At 37.8% G+C, this 23,602-nt stretch overlaps 2 protein-coding genes across 6 annotated transcripts; one reads left to right on the top strand and one right to left on the bottom strand.

Moving 5' to 3' along the window:
* The first annotated feature begins 1,002 nt into the window (after positions 1-1,002).
* Positions 1,003-15,301, top strand: tspan2a (tetraspanin 2a). Its single transcript, XM_066663455.1, has 8 exons — positions 1,003-1,217; positions 5,055-5,157; positions 11,812-11,909; positions 12,752-12,826; positions 12,907-12,993; positions 13,094-13,153; positions 13,665-13,748; positions 14,032-15,301. Exons 1-8 carry the CDS (start codon positions 1,149-1,151, stop codon positions 14,095-14,097), a joined length of 642 nt encoding a protein of 213 aa, XP_066519552.1. The 5' UTR covers positions 1,003-1,148; the 3' UTR covers positions 14,098-15,301.
* On the bottom strand, positions 15,296-21,633 carry slc25a55a (solute carrier family 25 member 55a). Of its 5 annotated transcripts, none has more exons than XM_066663450.1 (10): positions 21,483-21,633; positions 20,096-20,206; positions 19,827-19,952; positions 19,398-19,453; positions 18,100-18,190; positions 17,898-18,016; positions 17,387-17,579; positions 16,900-17,054; positions 16,724-16,799; positions 15,296-16,628 (listed from the first exon to the last, which is right to left on the bottom strand). In XM_066663450.1, exons 2-10 carry the CDS (start codon positions 20,113-20,115, stop codon positions 16,469-16,471), a joined length of 996 nt encoding a protein of 331 aa, XP_066519547.1. In that variant the 5' UTR covers positions 20,116-20,206; positions 21,483-21,633; the 3' UTR covers positions 15,296-16,468. The 5 variants fall into 5 exon arrangements, with proteins under 5 accessions (XP_066519547.1, XP_066519548.1, XP_066519549.1 ...); XM_066663451.1 differs by lacking the exon at positions 21,483-21,633 and adding an exon at positions 21,075-21,095; XM_066663452.1 differs by lacking the exon at positions 21,483-21,633 and adding an exon at positions 20,616-20,759.
* Between the last annotated feature and the right edge of the window lie 1,969 nt (positions 21,634-23,602).

Below are 23,602 nucleotides of genomic sequence, written 5' to 3'. Positions count from 1 at the left end.
GCACTGCAGGCTATTGTCCTGTGGGGAGCTTTGGGTGTACAGCTATGCAAAGTAGTTCCCAACATGTGTAGTCTGTTTTTTTGTTTGTTTGTTTTTTTCCTTTTTATTTATTTATTTTGGGTGTGTGTGTGTAACCTGCCACCTCCACACTTCTTCCCCTGATTAATTACCCTACAGCATTTCTGTGTATTGGAATCACAAAACATTTCAGAGTTTTCAAAAACGATTTTGGTGAACTGGTCATTCAATAAAAAGCATGCTGCTCAAACGCATCATCTTATCCTCACCATCATTAACAGTGAAATAAAATTAAACAACTAACCACTGAAAGGTGAAGTAAATAAATATATTCACCTGGTTAACATTCATAGATGTGGAATGTATTAGGCATTAAGTGAACAGTCAGTTCTTAAAGTTGATTTGTTGGAAGCTATTAAAATAAGCAAATGTAAGAATACTGAAAACTGGGAACAACTCACAAAATCTGTGGTTTTTGTGACGCTCATCAAAACATTATGTCCATCACAATTTGGCATTTATCCATTCATCAGTGGTCACAGAATTCTCAGTCCAGCGGTAGCAATAAAACTCCAGGAGCACTGCTGTGACTGATCCACTCCTACCAGGGCAACACCCTCCATGTCATGGTCCTCACTATTGAAGGACAGGATGAAAAAATGAGGCCGACGACATATACAGAGAGACAAATCTACAAACTGCATCTATATAGTGAAAGGATATGATAAAATGGACAATAAATATAGAAGGAGGTGACTTAAATGTATTGTGTGTATATTTTTAAAATATAGGGTAAGTTTAGAGTTGGGTGGAAGAATAGAAGTCTATGTAGAAGTCTAGGTAGAGTGTGTGTGTGTGTGTGTGTGTGTGTGTGTGTGTGTGTGTGTGTCTGTCCCCGCCCTGCTGCAGGCCGGTTGGGTGCGCTACTCACAGGGCGGGATAAACTCGAGTGCATCAGTAGGAGAGCACTCTCTTAAGCTACACCTTCACAAACAAAGCTCCTTCCCGCTAGGCTTCTGTTCAGTTGGCCCTTTTAGTCAGTTTATCCCGAGTCGGAAAATTACCCTTTGGTTTTAAAAACAACCATTTTGTTCGAAACGGAAGACACACGGGAGAGAACGACGGGCAAAATGAGCAAAGTGCAAGGCGGCATGAAATGTGTGAAATATCTGCTTTTCTTCTTCAACTTCATCTTCTGGGTGAGTGTTTAGCGCTCTCCTGGGTTATTTTGTTGTTGTTTTGTAGGAAGCGGGCGGTTCTCATCCCGCTACCCTCCGCCGGACTGGCGCTAGGCTCACAGCTAATCTTCAGTTTCTCAGAAATATCCCATATTCGTGTGGTTTGTTTGCTAGCTGCTGCAACTGGTGCCAACTACCAGTTTCTTTTTTCATTATGCGCTCATTGAGTTCTGAGAGGGCTTTTTTTCAATTCGGGGCGTGTTTACGGTCTAAAGGTCTAATTAGAAATATAATAAAATTGCTTCTTATCGTGATGCTCGCTAGCGGCAGATAAGTGTATTGTCTTTTGTGAGGGCTGTTTGCTAACAGCGGACAGAGCAGTGGATGAAGGAACAAAACGTAAATAGACTCTTGAAACTCGAGCGTTTGGACAGAAATGAAATTAACGAGACTTTTTTAACTACATCCTTCCGGCATGGTGCGAGTGATGTGGAGGCTGTGAGTTGGTAGTGAGCGATGTTGGGTCTGTTTTAGTCGCTCGTGTAGTCTTGGGCAGTTGTGACAGGTGGTGGAGTGGCTGAACTGGGTGTGTGCTCCTCTTTTTGGCTTTGCGTTTATGTTTCTTCTCCCCAAGGTCCATTTATAATGTTTGTGTGTTGTTTTCAACCAAAAATGGTCATAACTTATTTAAGTGACTATTTCCCATCCTACTTCAATCCCCAAGGGTTGAGCAGGCTGTTTGTTTACTCTAATCTTAAAAAAACTTTAGGGTAAAACAAGTTTTGAACACTGCTAAAACGTGTGTGTGTGTGAAATTATTTTTTATTTTATTTTATTTTTTGTTTTGTATATGTGCTGGAATACATACACGAGTGAAATAAACATTTAACAACATGGCTTAGCTTTTCAGCTGTGAAACTGCAACTGGGCAAAGTCGGACAATTACTGTTTCTTATGACATTTGATACCCAAGGAACCAACCCTGTTGATTTCAGTGGTGGGTCTTTCGATCTTCAGGGGGAATACCAGAGGGATGAATGGAGAGGTATTGCAGGGGACAAGTTGGATATTTATAGTTTGGTGTATACAGAATTAAAATGAAAGTGTGCTGTTATCTAAGCAAGTAAAGGCATTAGGGGATTTTTTTTTCTTGAAAATACCTCCTAAATATTTATTTCTTAAGGAAACAGAGTTAAATCTGTGAGAGGAGTGAGACTTTTAAGACTGATTATATGTCAGTTATCTGTTCCGATTGCCTGAAATCCTCACTATTTATGCGTTAGCATTTTTTAGTATGAGAGTAATAAATCATTTGAAAATAATAACAGCATATAAAACTGTAATGATACAAATTCCTGTTTCACTTCTATATTTTAAACTATTTTAAATAAATGAGCAGAGTGGAACTGCAGTTAAGGGTTTCTTTCTGCACTTACTTGGCCTAGTGACAAGAAAAGGAAGCAATTCATTGAAAAAGATTTGCTGTTCACGACCTTGTATTGACGCACATTTTCTGCAGCACTGATTAAGACGATAGATTCATAGGACACTTCAGTTTGTTTGACATTTCCTTCTTAGTTCAGATGTGTCACAACAAAGCTATCTTAACCCCTTAAATATATGGTCCACTGTATGATTTGAAGAAATATTAGAAAGAATACATTGAATGGTGGTTCCATTTAATGGCACATTCTTACATGTAAGTTTTTGTCTGGAGGCCTAATACATAATAAACAAGATTAAATTAAAAATTGCAAGTTTTAATTAATTTTTTTAAATATTAAAATGCTTCACCTTCAACTTACAATGTCTGCTGAACACTTGACAAAGCTGATCTTTAAACTCTTATAGAGAACAGAAAATGAATTGTCTTCTTTATTGTCCTAAGCAATAAATACATGAAAGTGCTACACTTTACTGCATGTCTTTATCATATGCTGAAAAAAGAGTGTACTTTTCTACTGACGGATATCTGATGTGCAGTACCTTCAAATGGAACCCAAAATACTCAATTATGTCTTGTTTAAAATTCCTGCTATCAGGAAAATAATAAGTCAGGAGTCCATATCCAATGATCATCCAATTTACATGTCATTTGCTTTTGAGCCAGATTACAGTGGCAGCTGGAAGCCTCTTGAACTTTATCACTGTTTAATGATTACAGTAATGTAATGCTTAGTTGATTTTGGAAACAAGTCCAGCAGCATGATCCAGTCCTGCTGCTGAAATAATTAAAACAAACTCCTTCCCAGTAATACTGCAGTGTATGGTAACAGGTTGCCCCAGGTCAAATGAGAAACGGCTTCCATTTTACTTCTGAGTGATGGAAACTTCATGGTTCAATGCAGAGCAGGTCCACCTTTAGCTAGTCACACATTGGTGTAAGCTAGTAGAGGTTTCCTTTCTTGTAAAATCTGTACTTCTTGTTTCTATGTGACGTTTCTTGCCCAACGCAGCCCTTTGCTAGTTTTATAAAATATATAGAATTTATTTTTGAATGTTGTGATAAATCCTTCATATAGAAGTAAAGGATGCTAGAGCCAGATCTCAATAGACGTTAAGAAGACTTCTATTTTTCAATAGTGGAAACCAGTCATTTAAATTTCATAAAATTTAAATGAATTAAAATTTTCTAAACATATATATTTCATATGTCAAAAAATATTTTAAAAATTATCCATGTGCGGCTTTGCACCTCCCACCCTTCCCTTTCTATGATGGTTCTATCATTGCATTAATGAACTTGTCAAATTAGATCTTCTCAAGTGGTTAGCGTAAGAGCACTCTAATGAAGGACACAGTGGCTGCAGTCATTGGTTATCTGTAGAGTGGTGTCACCGTGTTGGACAGCAACGCTTTTGTCTCAGAATGGACAGGCAAATAAGTGCACTGTTGTGCCGGCCACTTGGTATAGTGGCTGGGGGGTGGGGGGGTGATGGCCTGGGCACAGGGGGTATGAGGGGACAGTGCCAGGGCATGGAGGATTCCAGCAGAAATGACGGCAGGCATGTGAGGCTGGCACAGCCTGCCTGTAGACCACAGCACTTGGGAGTGTCATTTTGGCTATATATATGGATATATGTGTCAAATATAAACCATTAAATGAGCTGTTCACCTTATCATTAGACCATTTCATGTATTTGCATTTTGTAACTCTTGAAATATCCCTGGAATGATGTTTCCAGTATTGAGTTTAAGGTCATTAGCAAAACAGGAGAATATTAGGTCAAATCATGGCCTAAATCTTGGTCAAAATCCCTCCCATTGTAAGACAAAGGGGATTGGCATGTTAAGGCAGTGTCGAAAAAAACCAAACTCAGACCATGCTTATAGTAACGCTTGGGTTAAGAATACATTTTTTTGAAAAGCTGTTCAACCCCTTCCAGGTGCAGACTTAACAAATATGGGCAGGAATGATATTTTCTCAGTGGAGCTTGGCAGAAAACACTAAAAACTAATGACTTCTTTGGCAGCACTCATTTTGTTATTTCTTTGGTAAATTGCTCTCTAAGAGGTTAATGGAAAACTAAGTAGTCTGAAGATACTTTGGTATCTTTTAAAGAAGGACAGATGGTGAGTTAAGACAGAAATTCAGCATGCAGATTTTCAATCAATGGGTGGTCTTAGATGATGACATCCCTTTGGGAACTCTAACAGGCAAACGCAGTCCACAGAGGACACTGGTGTGTGGACTCTTAAAACAAAAACCACAGGGTCAAGTCATTTTGGGATTATGTAGCCTGTCTGTGTAAGGGATGCCCTTACTGAGTAGATCAGATTATGTTTTTTGGGTCATGCCTTACTCAAATATATACGCTTATGTCACTTGCATTCATGAATATTTCATGTTTTTCCCAGCTATCGGGTTCACTGGTTTTGGCGGTGGGATTATGGCTGAGGTTTGATTCCTCAATATCCACACTCCTCCATTTAGATGGAGCCCCAGAAACCTTCTTTACTGGTAAGTAACATTTACAGATTGGGCATAATTTTCATTGAATTAAATTTGTGCTTCTACACTAAAAGCTATCCACTTATCAGAAGCATATTTTATGTTAAAGTACTTGAAAGCTAACAAATACACTGATCTGCCATGACATTATGACTACCTCTTTGTTTCTACCTTCACTGTTTAATCTCTCAGCTTCATATTTCTATATATGAGGCAGATTCTAGGTATCTACAGGGTGGGCCATTTATATGGATACACCTTAATAAAATGAGAATGGTTGGTGATATTAACTTCCTGTTTGTGGCACATTAGTATATGGGAGGGGGGAAACTTTTCAAGATGGGTGGTGACCATGGTGGCCATTTTGAAGTCAGCCATATTGGATCCAACTTTTGTTTTTCCAATGGGAAGATGGTCACGTGACACATCTGGGAATTTGACACATTGAAAAACAATGGTGGTTTTAATGTAGGGCGGCACGGCGCAGCATTCACACAGCTCCAGGGGCCTGGAGGTTGTGGGTTCGATTCCCGCTCCCGGTGACTGTCTGTTGGTGTGTTCTCCCCGTGTCCGCGTGGGTTTCCTCCGGGTGCTCCGGTTTACTCCTCCCACAGTCCAAAAACACACGTTGCAGGTGGATTGGTGACTCGAAAGTGTCCGTAGGTATGAATGTGTGTGTGTGTCTGTGTTGCCCTGTGAAGGACTGGCGTCCCCTCCAGGGTGTATTCCCGCCTTGCGCCCGATGATTCCAGGTAGGCTCTGGACCCCCCGCGACTGGACCCATCCAGACTTCTGGATAAGCGGTTACAGATAATGGATGGATGGTTTTAATGTAACTTTATTCATTCATTAGTTATTTACAAATTTCTGACCACTTATAAAATGTGTTCAAAGTGCTGCCCATTGTGTTGGATTGTCAATGCAACCCTCTTCTCCCAGTCTTCACACACTCATAGCAACACCGCAGGAGAAATGCTAGCATAGGCTTCCAGTATCCATAGTTTCAGGTGCTGCACATCTTGATGGTATGGTGTGGTATATGGGGTACAAAGATAGTGGGGCTATTCTTCATCAGTGGAAACCTCAAGGCCACAGGAAATGCGAAATTTCTACATGATGATGTGTTTTCCTCTTTATGCACTGAAGCTGGCACGTTCCTTGAGTTTTTCCAGCAAGACAGTACACCACCACATTATGGGTGTCAGGTCCAAGCATTCCTAGATGAACAGTTTCCTGGAAAGTGGATTGGCCATTGTGGGCCAGTTGAATGGACCCCAAGGTCTCCTGATCTGACCCCCTCAGACTTTTATCTTTGGGGTCATCTGAAGGCAATTGTATAAGCTGTGAAGATATGAGATGTGCAGCACCTGAAACTACAGATACTGGAAGCCTGTGCTAGCATTTCTCCTGGTGTGTTGTTATGAGTGTGTGAAGAGTGGGAGAAGAGGGTTGCATTGACAATCCAACACAATGGGCAGCACTTTGAACACATTTTATAAGTGGTCAGAAACTTGTAAATAACTCATGAAAGAATAAAGTTACATTAAAACCAACAAAAGTTGGATCCAAAATGTCCGACTTCAAAATGGCTGCCACGGTCACCGCCCATCTTGAAAAGTTTCCCCCCTCCCATATACTAATGTGCCACAAACAGGAAGCTAATATCACCAACCATTCCCATTTTATTAAAGTATATACATATAAATGGCCCACCCTGCAGATACTCAAGGACTTCTTTCCACATGCCACTAGATTGCTTAACTCTAAATAAAATGCTGCTACTTTTGATTAGTCCATACCTGGGCACTCCAGTGCAATACATTGTAAGTATATAGGCAGTACTTTACAGGAATCCAGTCAAGATGGTGGAGAATTTATGTAATTTGATAATGTGACTAAAGATTGAGATGAGATTTGTGGACAGGCTGAAACTTGTATGTCTACAGCCAGTGCTGTATATTGCTGTGAAATCACTGACAAGGTTTATGCTCCAGTATCTGTTTTTTTATAATTTGTAGCACATCTACTGGGTTATATAATAATGCATTAGAACGAAACAACAACATTCCTCTTGACATACCTTCAGTCTTTTTTGGAGGAATGTATGGCACAGCACGGTTAGAAATATTGCATTCCTCATCTTTTTCCAGTTAGAAAACCCGTAGACCCAGGCAAACGCATCACTGAGAGTTCACAGCAGAGTTCACTGGTCGACTTTAACTGTTTAATGATTCAGCACCCTAACATTACAAGAGGGATCTTTTTACTGGCAATATAAGCTTCATAAACTGCTGATGAATCTAAAACAAATAGGGCTATATGAAGTCTAGCCTGATACATGAGCTTATAATAACACTGGCTACAGTCTTGTAAAGGGGATTGGGGAGTCAATATTGAGCTTGGTCATGATGAATGAGGGAAGACGTGGCTAACTCCCACTAATGACTAAGGGGTATTTCTCAAAGGAGCTGTGGCGTGTAAGCTAAAAAGCTTTATTTTATTTATATATTTTTGACTCTGTTCTGTTCCCTCTGAAGACTGACAGGGTGAGCTAGATTCAGCAGCAAGCTGTGGGTCGCTATCAACTCACCACATCAGTCTTAATCTGAGGGCCATAAGACTACAAGCTGCATATAGCTACTGATCAAAGACTAGTTATTTGTTAATATTTTGAATATTTAAAGTAACTTTGGTGGTAGACCTGCACTGAAAAAACAGTTAAATTACCCGTAGATTTATTGAAAAAAGATAAATGTGTACTAACTAACTGAGCACAGCTGTGACTTTGGATAAATCAGGGCTGTCACATAATTACACATTGGTGTGTGTGGGGGAGGGGTTAATTGAGTATTATTTCATGAAAAATTTAATAGCCATTAATATTGTACGTTTTTCTGCAGATAATGTGGATTTGATTTGATATAAATAAATATCAGTTGAATATAAGTGGGAAGTTAATGGAAATGCATTTAAAATGAACAAAACAGTAATTTAAACCAAAGTGACTGGAAGCTCTTGAAATACTTTGTGTACACTTTCAATATAAAGCCTTTGGTAACTTGTCTCCCATAGCTCTTTCCTTTTTAGCACAGAAGAAACTGAGACCATTATTGCCTCAAAAGCCATTTTGCTTAATGCAAACCACAGAACTGAGTGGTTTGATTTTTTTTTCACTGCATTTTTTGCATCTCATAACCTTGCCTTCATGGTCTCTCAAAAGCCAAGTTAAAATTTCATTGAATCGATTACCCCTTACATCATCACATATAACGTGCTTTAGCTTCGGAGGCCTAGCTTGACCTGGTGTGTGAGTAGGAGATTTAGGTTTTCTTCACTGCAGTGATGCCCAGGCAAACTGTGCACTCTGACCATGCTGTGTCTCCTTCAGAGTGAGCTTATTTTCTTTTGTCTTTCTCCTCTATTTGGCCTTCTGTATTTTATTAGTGAAACCTGAAAAATAACAATAATGCTATTCTTTATTTTGTCTTTATCATATTTGCTGTCTTAACAAATAAGCTTATAAGTAATTCTTCTACATAAACGTATTGGGTTTCATTAATTATTCAGGGTTGAAAATGATATATGACAATGCAAACCGCAGAGACTGTAGGGTGTGTTAGTGTTCTGTTACAATGCAAAGCACGAGCCGTGTGGCTCTACTGAAATATAACTGTATCGTTCCACTGAAACTGGGTACTGTGTAAATATTGTCAGTTAAAAGAATAGTAGGTACTCTCAGGCAAATCTTCTGCAATGAAACACAATTCCTCTCTAGTCACTGACTTTATTTTTCTTCATCTTTGCTGTCTCATAATCTCATGCCATTATTAAGGCATGTGCACACACACACCTGTCTGTTTCCATATGCTACCACTGCATTTGGTTATTGTCAAGGGAATCAACAGGAACCTGTCAGGCTCTTTGCAGTGCAGACCTGTTCATCTAAGATACAGAAGCAGTGTTTATATAGGCTAAAATGGTAGCTATTTCCATTGATATGTTTCCTTTCCTGTGGCAGGCGGTGAGTTAAGGGTAGAACAGAGCCCATGTTTTCTGCTTTAGTCTCTTCTGTCTAGTGTGAAGGAAAACAACAACTCAGTGCCTCCCCTGGGTTTTAATTAGACTAGTGTGAAAGGCCTGAAGTCCTTCCTCAGCTCAAATGGAATCGGAGGAAACTGACTTTGCTGCTTTTTTCGCACACAACCAGTTAAGCTTTCCAGTCTGGGCTGGATTTGCTGGACAACAGAATACAAGACATGATAGTGTTGTCACTTTTGGACTTCTGTCTCCGCTAATTACAATTCCAAAAAAAGGCTCACTTAATTTATAAACATCTGTTGTTATTTTGGTATTGAACTTTACAATACTGACATAGCAGAAGTCATAATGATTTCCAATCTTGTACAATTGCTTTCCCTCCTGCTCCTACTTTAGTAATTATGTAAACCTGCCTCTGTCATTCTAATTTTAGAATGGAAACAAATAACATTAATTTTTAATATTTTGTATGAATGTGTTGGTTTAACTTTTTCCAAATGTTTTCATGGCAGTCCAATTTTATGTTAAATCAAGCATGTTGTTGATATAACAATTCCATATGATCAAGGAAAACACCTGGAAACAAATTTGTTCTTCACTCTTTTTAGGGGAAAAATGCTTATTACAGAATTATGAATTTATAAGGACAGTGATACAGTTTCAGTCATATATTTTTGAATTATAATCAGTACATTTTAGGTAAATTAAAGTGCACATTAAATACACTATGCACTCTGTCTCAGTTAAGCCTTATGTTGTGTTCCTTCATTACATGATTCTTATTCATCATTTATTATGATGCTAGTTTGACTCTAATGTGATGCAGATGGTGGCCAGGGATTGTAGTGTCGCTACGGAGATGATGCCATCCTAGCAACAGCATCCTTGAAAGAGCCAAAGGAGTCATTTGAGCATTCTCTAAAGAGTCATCCTCTTGAAGAGCAGACTGTGGAAGTGCAGACTTCTTTGTGGCCTATCCTCGCCATGGGGAATAGTTGCTATGGAGGGGGTTCATATCACTAACAGTGTGGAGACATGGGAGGGACCTGAATTATAATGGTTTGTCCCTGTGGCCAGACGTCAGTGAGAGACTAAATTACAGGCATATAGCCAACATTCACTCATTTCTTGTTCAGGTGGCTTGGCTTTTTGCTTGTTTAGATGTAGAGAAGTTCTGTTGTACAAATATAGCAGAAATGGAAAATATGGCAACAGCTGTGTTTCTGAGGAAGAACTTATATATATTAATGGAAGGTTATTTCCTCAGTTAAGTTGAACTGAAATGCAAAATTGTGGTGAATTAGACAATCGAAACATCTGCTTAATCATGACCAAACTGGGGAGAATTGCTAATTGCTGTGTTTTATTGTTATATTCAGTTCTTCATGGGGTTCATAATCACTGGGCATATTTGTACGTTTTATGTTTGCTTTAATATCTCAAATTACCTCAGGGTGAGGTTTTCTGTGGCTCAGAAAGCATTGCTAAAGGGAATGCAATGAGGTTATTACTCTGTGCTTGTATTATAATGAATTACAGGGTTAGTATGTGTCATACTGTAACGCTTAGGTTAGTTTTCTGCAAGACAGTGGAGTTTATGGTAAATAAGATTAGCATTTCAGCACAATACAGTTGGTTTGGCCTTATTGGGTCAAGTGTGTTGTATACACAAAGACTGGTTTGTTAATGCTGCTCTCTGTCTGCGACGGCATTTAACTCTGTTTTGCGATGGCTATGCAGATAGGGGCTGAAATGTGCTGCTTGCTGATATGCCATGGGGAAAGCACCTGATGTTCAGACTGAAACTGAATTGTTGGGAATCACCTACTAAGTGCAGCCAAATGCAGTTTTCATTCTTATTCAGTTCACCACAAACACCTGGGCCTAGCCCTCTATGTGATGGAGCACGCTGACTTGTCAGTAAATATGGCCAGATGGGTTTTGTTCCCCTTTTCTCTTTCCTGCAAGTTAACTATACTACCCTGGAGAAAACAATATGTAGAGTGAAGGTTTTAATAGATGAGAACTAATAGGTGCTAATGTGAGAATACATGGATTATAGTGTCTTCTCCTTTTGGTAAATCACAAAATATCAGTTGATGTCAATGTCAGTAAACAAAAAAGAGCCCACATTGACCCAGACAGAACAATGGCTACATGTCGTCACACTGCCGACTAGTGGCGGCGTTTTGAATTGCAAGCAGTTACTGGATTGGTGGGAAAATACTGTATCTCTGAAATCAATATGCTAAACTCGATGTATAACACGTTAAATGCTAATGTATAAAGGAGGCGTATTACTACATGCTCAGTGTCAGTGCATGTGTGTAATATACTTTAATTGTGTGTTTTTATTCCTTGAGAAGTCCACTATCTTCAGATTTGATCATCACTTTCTCCACTTCCGTCCTGCCTATACTTTTCTCAAGCATATAGGAATGGAAGCATCTACAGCCATATTCATCATTACAGAAACTTCTTATGTTTATTTAAATATGTTTCCTGCTTTCTTCAGTTATTTATTAATAATTTAAATGAAAATAATTGTGCTGATTTATTATTATTTTTTTTTTGTGGATTTCTGGAAGCTTTTTTACTGACTATTTTTCTTTGCTCTCTTCTCAGTTGTGTACATCTTGATTGGAGCTGGGGGCGTCATGATGCTGGTGGGCTTCTTCGGCTGCTGTGGGGCTGTGAGGGAGTCGCAGTGTCTTCTGGGATCGGTGGGTAAGAGCGGCATTGAGGGCTGCACTGCTGTGTCAAGAAACTAGGAATCCTTATTGTTCATATATTTTATTTTAATTTGAATCACTACTTTCCCCCCAGCTTTCATAATTCTGAATATTTCCATTCCCGATCCAGCTCTGACAAATCCACCATGATCTGAACAACAATATGCAATACATTACAATATGAAATTCACATTTTTGCCCACCTTTTTTCCTCAGTAATCCTTATACTTACCCATAGAAACTTCACTTAAGCCTAAATATTGAATAATTTGATAATATAGATTTTGAGTTAGAAGCATTTGTTTGGCATTAGGGAGGGTGCGCAAGTCCTTAGGGTTCAGTATTAATCTGGTGAGAGGATATGTTCGTGTTTATTTAAACTGCTCTAAACCAAGCAATTCCTGCTTAATCTGCACAGATTTGTATTAGATTTATCAGCAAAATATCATTAACCCAATACAGTAATTAAAAGGATAATTGGTAAATATTCTCTGAGTTTATAACCGTTTTTAAAGGAGCTGGAGCTGTGTGACTGCGACACTACCTGCTGCGCCACCGTACCGCATCCTATATCATGTACCTAATTTTTTACATTGTGATTCATGTGAAATATTTGTCAATGTATTTGTCAATGTCAACCGTATGCAACTACTGCAACATTCTAATAATTTGTTTATTTATGGGTTTGTTTGTTTGTTAGTTTTTAAGTGTTTGCTACAGTTTATATATGACTTATTAATGCACTGTTGGGAAGTCATAATAATGACTATAATTACATCTATACATGCTAAAGACTAAATGTAAAAATGCTTTTTCTGCTGTTTACTCTCTAGTTCTTTGCGTGTCTTCTGGTGATTTTTGGTGCAGAAGTTGCAGCAGGGGTTTTTGGCTTCATGAAAAAAGAGAAGGTAATACGCTGACTAACATTTTTGAGCATACACACTAACAGAGATGTTCTTTGCAAGACTAGATTTTTCTTTTGTTTCAGGTTATTGAGGAGGTCCAGCATTTCTACACTGAATCAGCCCAGGGTGCTGTTATCAACAACACAATCGCCAACACTTATCAAAACATTGTATGTACAATATTTGGATTTAAATCTTTTCCCATAATCTACATCAAATAAAGAACAGCCACTGTGTAGCATGTTACTTACAAAAGTATTTATTTAACAGCTTGACTGCTGTGATGTTGGCGATGACCCAGCGTTACCATGTCCTGAAAATCGAACTAAGGTACTACACCTTCCCTGTTTTATTAAAATATTTATTTATTGATTAAAAAAACAAAAGTCGTGCAAAGTAGTGCATTGTAAAGACAAGTACGGGCTCAATATCTCTAAGTGTGGTGACTGCAACTAGCAACCACATTCTCTATAAACATAGTATTTATTTAAAAGAAATTTGTGTAATAAACAAATGAATGTATGTGCTTGCTCAGCCCAGCAGATGGCAGTAATGGCTGTGTTTGAATGACAGTGGAGGGCGAGGTTACTAGTGAAGAGGACAGACCCCAGTAGAGTGTAGAGTGTAAATAGGAGTTGTTTTCTCTGTCACCTGATCCTGTAAACCTAGCGGGACACAAAGAGATATATTTATGACAGGTGGCAGACACAATAATCTGCTGCTAATAATTGTCACTATATAATTGTCATATTCATGATGAGGGTAGAGAAAAATAAATATAAATCTAACGAGAAATTAATTCAGACAGAACTCTTAATCACACATTTTAAATTTTTTCAAGGACTGCAAAACAGCTATAAAGGACTTCTTCAATGAAAAGCTCTTCATCATTGGATATGTGGGTCTTGGCATTGCAGGCGTTATGGTACGTAGTTGGGATGAATAATCTAACGGGCTGGGATCCTATTTATTTAAGTGATATTCATAATCATTAACAAGCATGACATCAAACATCAGTGTGTACTGGAGCTCTGTGGCTTTGTGGATATATTTCTTTTAGCCACTTCAAAGACACAGGCAATGGATAACATCTCATTCTGCTAAAAATATTCAACAGTCAGACACTGGAGCTCGTGGTGTTTTGTTTCTAATGTTTTACTGTTGCAATATATAATTAACATATAACTGTTGTTGTTTTTTTTATTCAGATAATTGGCATGATCTTCAGTATGGTTCTATGCTGTGCTATTCGGAACAACAGGGAGGTCATTTAGATGTTTGTGGACCCTCGCCTCTAATGTGGATGTCCTGAAACTCTGTGGATGTTGCGTCATCATATCTGGGTTTGAAAAAACAGAAGGCTTACACAATTAGATTGTTTTAACTTTTTTTTTTATTCTTTTTAAATTATATTCATTATTATGGCTGGATAACTACTGCATAAATTGTTCCTGTAATCACATTAACGTTTTAAGGCCTAATTGTGCTATATGTTGTTCATTGGAGATATCTTTTTCTCTATGAATTTCATAGTAAGTTTGAATATGACCACGCCGAGAATATTTGGAAAATATTTTTCACTTTATTTCCTGTCAGCCCTCTAGCAGTACATTAAACTGCTATTGTAAATAGTTTGTAAAGAAAACCGACTCATGCCTTTCTGTTGATTAGCTTCTTGTAATCTTATTTATTGCATAAATCTTACACCCGTCTGTTGTGACACTCTAGTTAGATGTTAATAGCTTTATAAGTACTGTTTGCATGTGATTGCTGGTCACCCCATCAGAAATCAAGATGACGTATTTTGAGATCACTCCTATGGTTTCCAAGGGTACAGTATTTATGGACCATTTTTTAGACCATATGCCATCTCTCTTGTAGTAGTGTAAACCTTTTAAAACGGTCAAACCTTTGGCGCCATGACTTTGTCTTACATCTCTACCTACCTTCGCAACTTCCTTGATGGCTTGAATGACACCTCTGTAGTGAAACAGGACAAGTTCCCTTGATTTCAGATGCGCACTCCTCATGCAAGGAAAAGTTTGCTGATGCACATTGGTGTCATATCTCTGACTAAATAAGGAGTGCCAAGATTGTGAAAACAGTAATCATATATCTGTGACTCTTGTAAAGCTTCCTAATATTACTCTCTCCTTTTAATATTCACATGAGCACAACTCCGGGGTTGACCGATACCTCTGTGCCTTTGACTGCACCTTCAGAACGGCACAACACGCCTTCCATCTGGGCTCTCCTGCCTAAGCATGCTGTGAATGTGAATTAGAAAAATATGTACTTGTATAGTTTGAGTTTGGGATTTCTTGTAGAACATGCTTTTAACTGGTTCGGACAAACAGTAGGTGTAGATGTGTTTGCCAGTTCTCTAAAAAAAGTTAGAAAATGTACTTAGATTTCATAGCAGAGTTTTGGAATAGACTCTAAATTGAAATAAATACAAATAAACAGTTCACAATTGTTTCCACATTTATTTGTAATGTGTTTCTTTTGCAAACGTGTGTTGCAGTAGAAAAATGGCAATATTCTAAACAGTAACAGTCAATGCAAATTCAAGCTTAATGCCAAATGGTAACTGATGTAAAACGTCCAACCTAAGGCACCAGGAGTACACATCTCTATGAAATGGGTACTTGTGTATACATATGCTGTTTTGCTGTAGTTAAGTACCAGTGTTTATCAGATGTAAAACCAAACAATCCTGGTGCCTCAAAAAGTTAGTCTGTAACTTTTAAATTCACATTATTCTAAATCAGCAGCAGATGCTATGGCCCCAGGACAATTGCAATAAACAAAATCTAATCTCCAAAGTAAAAGATTTAAGGTGATCTGAATACATCTTATGCAAGACATACATTTCCCATTATAAAAATGGTCTACTAAGAAGCACAGTAGTAGACTAAGGAATGGCACATTTCCATTAAGTCACCTGCAGAAAGTTGTATAAATGACAACACGAAATGCCTACTGGAGCCTGATCTAGGTTAGTGCCTTCCACTGTCAAGATGTTGTGCTTCAGCTGATCCACATTTTCTAATACAGATTAATGGCATGAAAAAACAGTGTCTGTGTCACACACAAATGTGATTTTAGTCTTTTCAGTCATTCAGGAAGAAATGAGGAGGGGGTGGGAGTTCCCAATATGAATTAAACAATCTTATTTAGCTACCCTGTAAAATAGCCATAATTAATTGTTACATATCATGAACAGCCACACACACACAAAATAAAATAGAAGTATATGAAGTCACAGACATCAGCCAAACACAGATAAACATAGAAAAACAAGACAAAACAAGGCAAACTGATTACAAATATTGTCTTTGTGTTTAACACAGTGTGAGCTGACACCATTCTCCCTCACTGAGGGGAAACTGGACCTTCTGGAAGGTTGTAGAGCAACCCAAGGGCACGTCTCTGGAAAATTCCTTACTAACAAGTGCAAAAAGTTAGCCACAGCTTATTAAATAAGCCAGTGCAACAGACAGGAAATGCAGTAAGGCCAGAAGACTGCTCAGGATATCCCTGACAGCAGCACTGTCAATTTCTTGATAACCCTAGTCTATGCTGGAATATGCTTTGGGACCCTACATCATAGTTCAGTGGAGCTGAAACAGTCCTGTAAACAACTTAAGGAGAAAGTAAATTAAAGGGACTTTGGTTTAAAATGAACTCTCCAACTCCAACAAAGTACATAACTTGTGCAATGCCAAAGAGAGGGGCAATGACAAGTGCCCTGCAGCCTGCTCCCTTCAGGAATGCAGATGGTCCTTCCTTCTTCATAATCTTACTATAGGACACAAAAACAGGAAAGGTAAGGGCACATTTAAAAATAATCATAAATATTAAAATCGAGATTGCCTATTAAGATATTTGAATAATTACCTAACACAATCCAGTACACCACTGTAAGTCTCTTCATTAGCTCCTTTGCTCAGAGACTGCAGCCTGGTTTTCACCACTGAAAAATTAACAGGAAACAGTTAGTGGAGCCATAAGAAAGCAACAAAGCCTGTAAAAGGAAGAGGGGGGGGGGGGAGTGAAAAGGCTTGCTTATTCACCATCACATGGGTTAACCGCCACTGCAGCAGTGGAGCCAGCCACGCAGCCAGATATGAATGACCAATAGAAAGGTGCCACATCATCTTCGGAGCTCTTCCCCAAGCGGTTTACATGAGCAAAAAGTGGAAAGTACACAATGGAGAAGGGCACGTCTCTGAAAGGTAAGAACAACATTTTAAGAACGGAAAGAAAAACACAAAGCATATGTACACTGATCAACCATAACATTACAAACAACCTCCTCGATATTCTCTCTGTTCCACAGACCACACAGGAGCAAGGTCATTACAGCTCAGAAAAATGGCTGTGAATGTAGGAACAAGCAGGTTGTTATAATGTTATGGCTGATGTATGGCTGTGCTTATGAATATACCGTAGCAGACACCTTTATTTTCTTTGCTTTTGTTCAACACTACACGACATCTTCAAAAGCATGGCTTTAACCCCTATTTATACACGCTCACAGAAATTAAAACGTGTCCTCACCTCATGAGTGTAGCTCCTAGGCCTTTGTACAAGCCCTGTATGCCTTGAGTGTGCAGCAGCTCTTTTGCTATCTGGGTGGCAGATATAGCCCGGGCAGAAGGGCTAGGCACCACATTATATGACCGGCTTAGCACAGCATTTGTGGGAACCAGTTTATTGGAAGCCAGGATGCCAGGCATTCTTTGCTGGGCAGCTAAAGTAAAGGCAATAAAAGAATAAGGCAAATTAGCAATAATATTAATAGTTACAAACTGTCTTTTTTTTTTTTATTGTGTTTTTGTGTATTCTTTCATAATTTTTGAACTGCTTCATTTATAATTATTTTCCCCTGATGTAAAGTACTGCATTATTCTGCATTTTAAAAATTGCTGTATAAATAAACTTAAAACTAATTTCCCCCGAACATGATAAAAGTAACAGACACAAATGATTACCGACCAGCATAATTTATTTATACACTGAGAAATGGCCAACTATGAGCTTGAACTTACAGGAAGAAAAAAAAAAATACCTAATCTTCCAGCATCTTGTAGCTGAATTTTCAACATCTCCATTGGCGTAGTGATAATGACTTGACACATGCCAGCTCCACACCCTGCCAACATTTCCTTAAACACTGTCAACCCCTTCCTGTAAAAATATTATGGGTTATTATCGATGGGATACATTATATCACTTACAATTTCTGCTCAATTTTGCAAAGAGTGACATACCCATCCTTGGCTAGGTGGTGTCGAAAGAAGTCGTTTGCCGCCAACTTAATAGCCTTTTCAGGCGTGACAAGAGTAAGATTCACTGCAGCACCTAAAAAGACAAAAAACAAGAGGGTTACTCAAAACAGAAATCAAAAGTCACACAAGCATACTACACAAAAACACCCATTCCCCACCACCATCAAACCACAAAAAAACAATAAAATAAAATAATAACAAATAAATAAACAAACAAATGGATTAATTTCAAAAACATTCTACACGAAAACAGAAATTAAAATAGTTTAAAAATCACTAGCATAATGTGAATACGGAGGAATGATCATGGAGGGGGATTGGGCATTAATAATGCTGAGAACAATATATATAAGTAAATAAATACATACATAAATGACTGAATGACTACACTGTTATTAGACAGAAATCTTAATAATATGGTGAGAATGGAAACCAAGGCAGCAGGCATAAACAGAAGAAACCATGACCATAGTACAAGATCCCACTGCTTTAAAGAGCAAGTCACAGTGGCAATGCAGTATAGCAATGTAAAGATGGGGGGTAGAAAAGCAGTAAAATGTAAGTAACAGTGAAATTACAAGACTGTTAGATTGGAGCTTAGTTCTGACCGACAGACAAGAGTGTTAGTAAGTGAAAAATAGCATAGAGGTATGACAATAGTTCACAATAATTCAGTGGCTATGAAGAAAACAAGGAGCAAATAAATGTACAACAAATAAAAACACTTGGTGCCTAATTAAAATAGAGCGGAATGGTAAGAACCATGATAAATGATTTGCCTCCAGCGTGGCTGCGCCTTAATCGGCTAGCCTTCACTATCCCAGGGGGGACCCATGTCTGTAACATGAAAAACACAGATGCAAACAAACAGCATTCCTCAAAGAAGTGGATACCCAGTATGGGCTCCAATTTTCTTCCAAAAAACTACAACCTGTCACCCAATTATCTGTTATTTATAATTGAAATTCACTCAAGAATTCTCCAAGTTTATAAAGTAAAAACAAAATTCAGCCTGTTAAGGTATTTTCTGTAATGCACATTAAAATATAGTAGTAAATATAGACTACTTTGAGGATTTTAGACTTGTATATAAAAATGTAATTTCATCAGACACTATAGCTGTAAAATGTAAGTAAACAAATTACAAAACCAGGTAACTAAACCTAGTCATTTGAGATCCACTTCATCAATTACTAAAGAAAAGTAATGTCCTATCATGAATTAATCTGACACTCAGCAAAACTGCAAGAAATATATTTCAATTATAGAATGAATCTTACCTCTGTACATGCCAAAGTATCCCTCAGATCGTACGGTTTTGATGAGACAATCCATCCTAAATAATAATAAAAAATAAATTAACTATTGCACCATGTCTGCTCACTCCAAGAATAATCTTCAGAACCCAAAGACAAATCAAAAGCAGAAAAAAAAAAGATTTTATATATATATATATATTTACACACACACACACACATTCCACTGAGATTAGTTGATGTGGGGGAGAATGAGCCAAAAGAGAATATTCTATCACTGTCAATAAGAATTCAGTAAATAATAATACATTCTGATTTTTATATGAGTTTAAAATATTAATGATTATTATTAATATTAGTTATAAATAATTATTCATCTTTAATTTTTTACAAGATCATAAATCATACACATTATTGGCAAAATAAAAAATGGAAGCGGAATGGGTTGCTTACAAATTTTTGTAGACTTGTTGTCCTTTTCTTTGATTCTGGAGACGGGTCTTGGCCAGGTCAATGGGAAAGACACAGGTGACCCCAACAATACCAGCAATGCCACCATTGATCAGTTTGGCGGGTAGGCTGGTAGAAGGAAAAAAGGCACATCAGAGTCAGAAAGACGTATAACGAGAAGATTTAAAATGGACACACAGAAATCCTCAAATACAAAATACAACAGCAAACATGGCAAAATAGACCAAAAAAACATCAGAAAATGTAGACACCTCATCTGCTGCTGAGACATCGTGAAATATCAGAAAGTTGAAGGAATAGAGGGGTGTTGTCAACGTTTCTTGTTGGTGAGTTGGTGTTTAGCTCCGAAGTTGAGTAGTGACCTGGAAGGCAAACAAAGATGATTTTTCTGGTAAATCTATATGTTGCCCACACACACGTACCGGAACATAACAGGTCATCTCAGATATACTCAGCACATCCCCCACACAGGCTGCACTGCAGTGATACTGCTTCCTTTATTCATACACAAAGGCCAGCCCAGTTCCTGTTGCTAGTTTACATGGGCATTCACAGGCGCCTGAGCCCCGCCCCGTCTACCATAACTGTTTCAGTCATGTGATTAACATTACCTTGACTCAAACGGAACTAACTGGATCTAAAGGCACATTAATTGCTCATTAAATATACAAATTGGTTAATACCTGACCATTCACGCTATATTCACAAAGGTAAAAAGTAATAAGTATTCTTCATGAGAAACATTCTTCTAGTTAACACAAAAATAAATACCTAAAAATATTAATCGGCATTCTTTTGTTACCGAGGGTGGTTAACCAAAATGAAATAAAATACTCCATTAAAGAAAGAAAAAGCCTACAGTTTAAAGCCTGTGACTTGGGAGCACTTTATTGTGAACCAACAAAAACTGCACGGAATATTTTCTACAGCAGACAGTTTAATATTACCTAACACGGTGTTAACATTTTATCAATAACTGAACAATCGTGCAAAATTACATAAACTACAAGTGTTTATTTTAGTTTGCTCTAAGACTTAACCAAATAACACCGTTAGACTGGTTTATGAATTTCATCTACACTTATTAAAGCTAATTAACCTGCAGATTTTAAAAGACCGCGAAAATTGCCTAGCTACCTATATAAACTCTAATTAGATTAAATAGCTGTTAAAACAAACTGTGGGTCAACTGACATGCAAAACGACGTTATTTGAATAACCAAAACGCACAGAGACGGACGACGCCCACTGGACGGTGGTCTACATTTCGGCTGTGTGCTGAGCTGAAGGGGCCGTCCGTTAGCTGAACGTTGACGTCCTGATCTGCAGCTTAGCGCAGCGGCTAACCTTAGCGGACTGAGGCTTCTAAAAGCGTTAAAATAGCTTAGCGGGTTCAGCTACCACAGACTAACATGAAAACGACATACATTTTGCTACTGTTACACAATTACTTGCGCAAGAATTTATCAGCAGTTTTTCACCGACAATATCAAAATCTAAACGGCTAATGGGTGAGCTAATCGCTTAGCTAAAATCAACAGGGACGAGTAAGCTTCTTTTTAAGCCAAACAGCTACAGGTTTATTAGTCCTATCAAAACAAACAAAATTTTAATTTGTGAAGTGATGTGAATACTCACCTTTAATACTGTTTGTAGGTATTATGAGCGCCGAAATACTAATCTCCACAGCACGGACACACCTGCGAACTACAGTTGATCTTGAATGAATGACTCTGTGGAAAATTCCATTCGAATTTAAGGGGGAAGGCGGGGCCAGGAGATCAGTGTAGACGAATAACCCAATCAGGATCCTTATATTTGCATATCCAAGTCACAGATCTTGTGTTACGGCTCCAGTTTCACTCTGTACAAGAGTGTCAAATTACATTTCCTTTGTAGCAAGGAAGACTGCCGCATTGTGCAACACGAACTAGAAGTTTCTGAAGTTAAATGACTGCAAAGGTCTTGATGCACTAAAAACACACTGTAACACAAAAGCCAGTATTTTTTTTAAACACAAAATGTCTTTGAAATATACACGGGTCTGATATCCGGGACCTTACGTGGGTGGGTGCATGGGGAAGGGAGCATGTCGGAAAAAAATGTTCATTTTTTGGCATCAACTGTGTCTCTTTATTCGGATATTGAATAGTACACACTGAAGACAGAGACAAACTTAAAATAGATTAAAGTGCATCAATGTGATATTTCAGTGTGTCATAATACAACGTCACTTTCTCCAAATAGAATGCAATAATGACCTCTAAATCCTTGGAAATGACTAATACGGTATGCTACTCCCTTCCGATTAAAGGAAGCTTCAGGAATGTAATCTTTAAAGCTAATCTGTTAAAACTACTTACAATATAACTCTCTCACAGGCCTGAAAATAGCACTGACTTCAATATCACAATGGTATATTACAGGAAGCAGAGAATGTTCTAGCAAATTCGTTTTATTAGTTTGAATTTATATATTATAAATACTTTTTTTTAACAGTACCATATAATTGTGTGTGTGGCCTACATTTTATTTATTTATTTTGTGATTTGTTAATCTAGGTCACCGCTGAAAGATTTCTGACTTCTTTGCATGTTATCACTTGTTTGACACATCCTTCATTTTTCTTCACACAGGTGTGTAATGTAAATACTAGTCAGAACCTGCTAATGATACTCTCTGTGCAGATCTAGCCTAAAACAGAATCCTGCTTTCACAAAGATATCTCAAAGATCAGATTCAACACTGAAGGTATGATATGGAGGTCTTTACACAAGTTTAAAGGGCCCATAACATGACAAAATAATTTTTTCCCCTCACAATTAACGATACTGGTAAAATGACATAGCATGCTGTTCACATATACAACTAAGCTTCCAAAATAGGCCATTGTGGTTAGATTGTTTTTGTGATGTTAATAAATATCAACACATTTATATAACATATAATACAGCAAAGTAGTTTCCATGCACACTGTTGTAACAAAGAGTTTTTCAGCCTGGACAGGCCACATTTACATGTACCATCATATTAAAAACAGTCTGTTTAATCTGAAGGGTTAAAGTAAATTTACAATAATGATGTCTATATAACTATATAATGAATTTTATTATACTTTATATACAATTATATAACTAAGAAACCTCTAGCATGAAAGTGCTTGTGACTTCAACCACCACAAGCAAACATTTGCACTCAGAATTTAACACTGTGTTAAATGTCTGGATAATGTTGTAGAATCACTTGTGGCTGAAAAAATGTTAGTGGACACTGGACGTATAGGTTTAGGTATGCATGACCTGTTAATGGAATGCGAATGCTGAGTGGTCACATTCCCCCTGAGCATATTGTTTGATCTATTATGTTATCAGAGCTTGGGCTTTTCACAATACAGACTCATGTGTTATTGTTGGGGGTCTAGTCATAGCATTCTGATACTATTGGTCAGATTGTGCCCAAGCATGTGGGGACTGCAGAGTTATAAACACCAAATTATAGTGGAGTGATTGCCTCTTTAAAGTAAATGCAGACAAGTAAAAAATATTTTTTAAATATAAAAAATGTGATAATATGCAATTTATGTGTTGTAGTGATGACAATGGTTCACATAACAGATAGAGAAAAATAGGCCAGATGAAAGCCAGTTCCTCTTTGTTACAGAACAATCCAGAAGTTTATCTGCCTAAGGGTAAACACAGTACGCATAGCACACATTTGACAGGTAATACCTGCCAAGCTTTCAGCACTGTAATAATGAG

The sequence above is a fragment of the Hoplias malabaricus genome, chromosome 3 (assembly GCF_029633855.1).
Source record: "Hoplias malabaricus isolate fHopMal1 chromosome 3, fHopMal1.hap1, whole genome shotgun sequence".
NCBI classification, from domain to species: domain Eukaryota; kingdom Metazoa; phylum Chordata; class Actinopteri; order Characiformes; family Erythrinidae; genus Hoplias; species Hoplias malabaricus.
The sequence above is the reverse complement of the archived record's forward strand: the minus strand, read 5'-3'. Positions and strand labels throughout refer to the sequence as shown.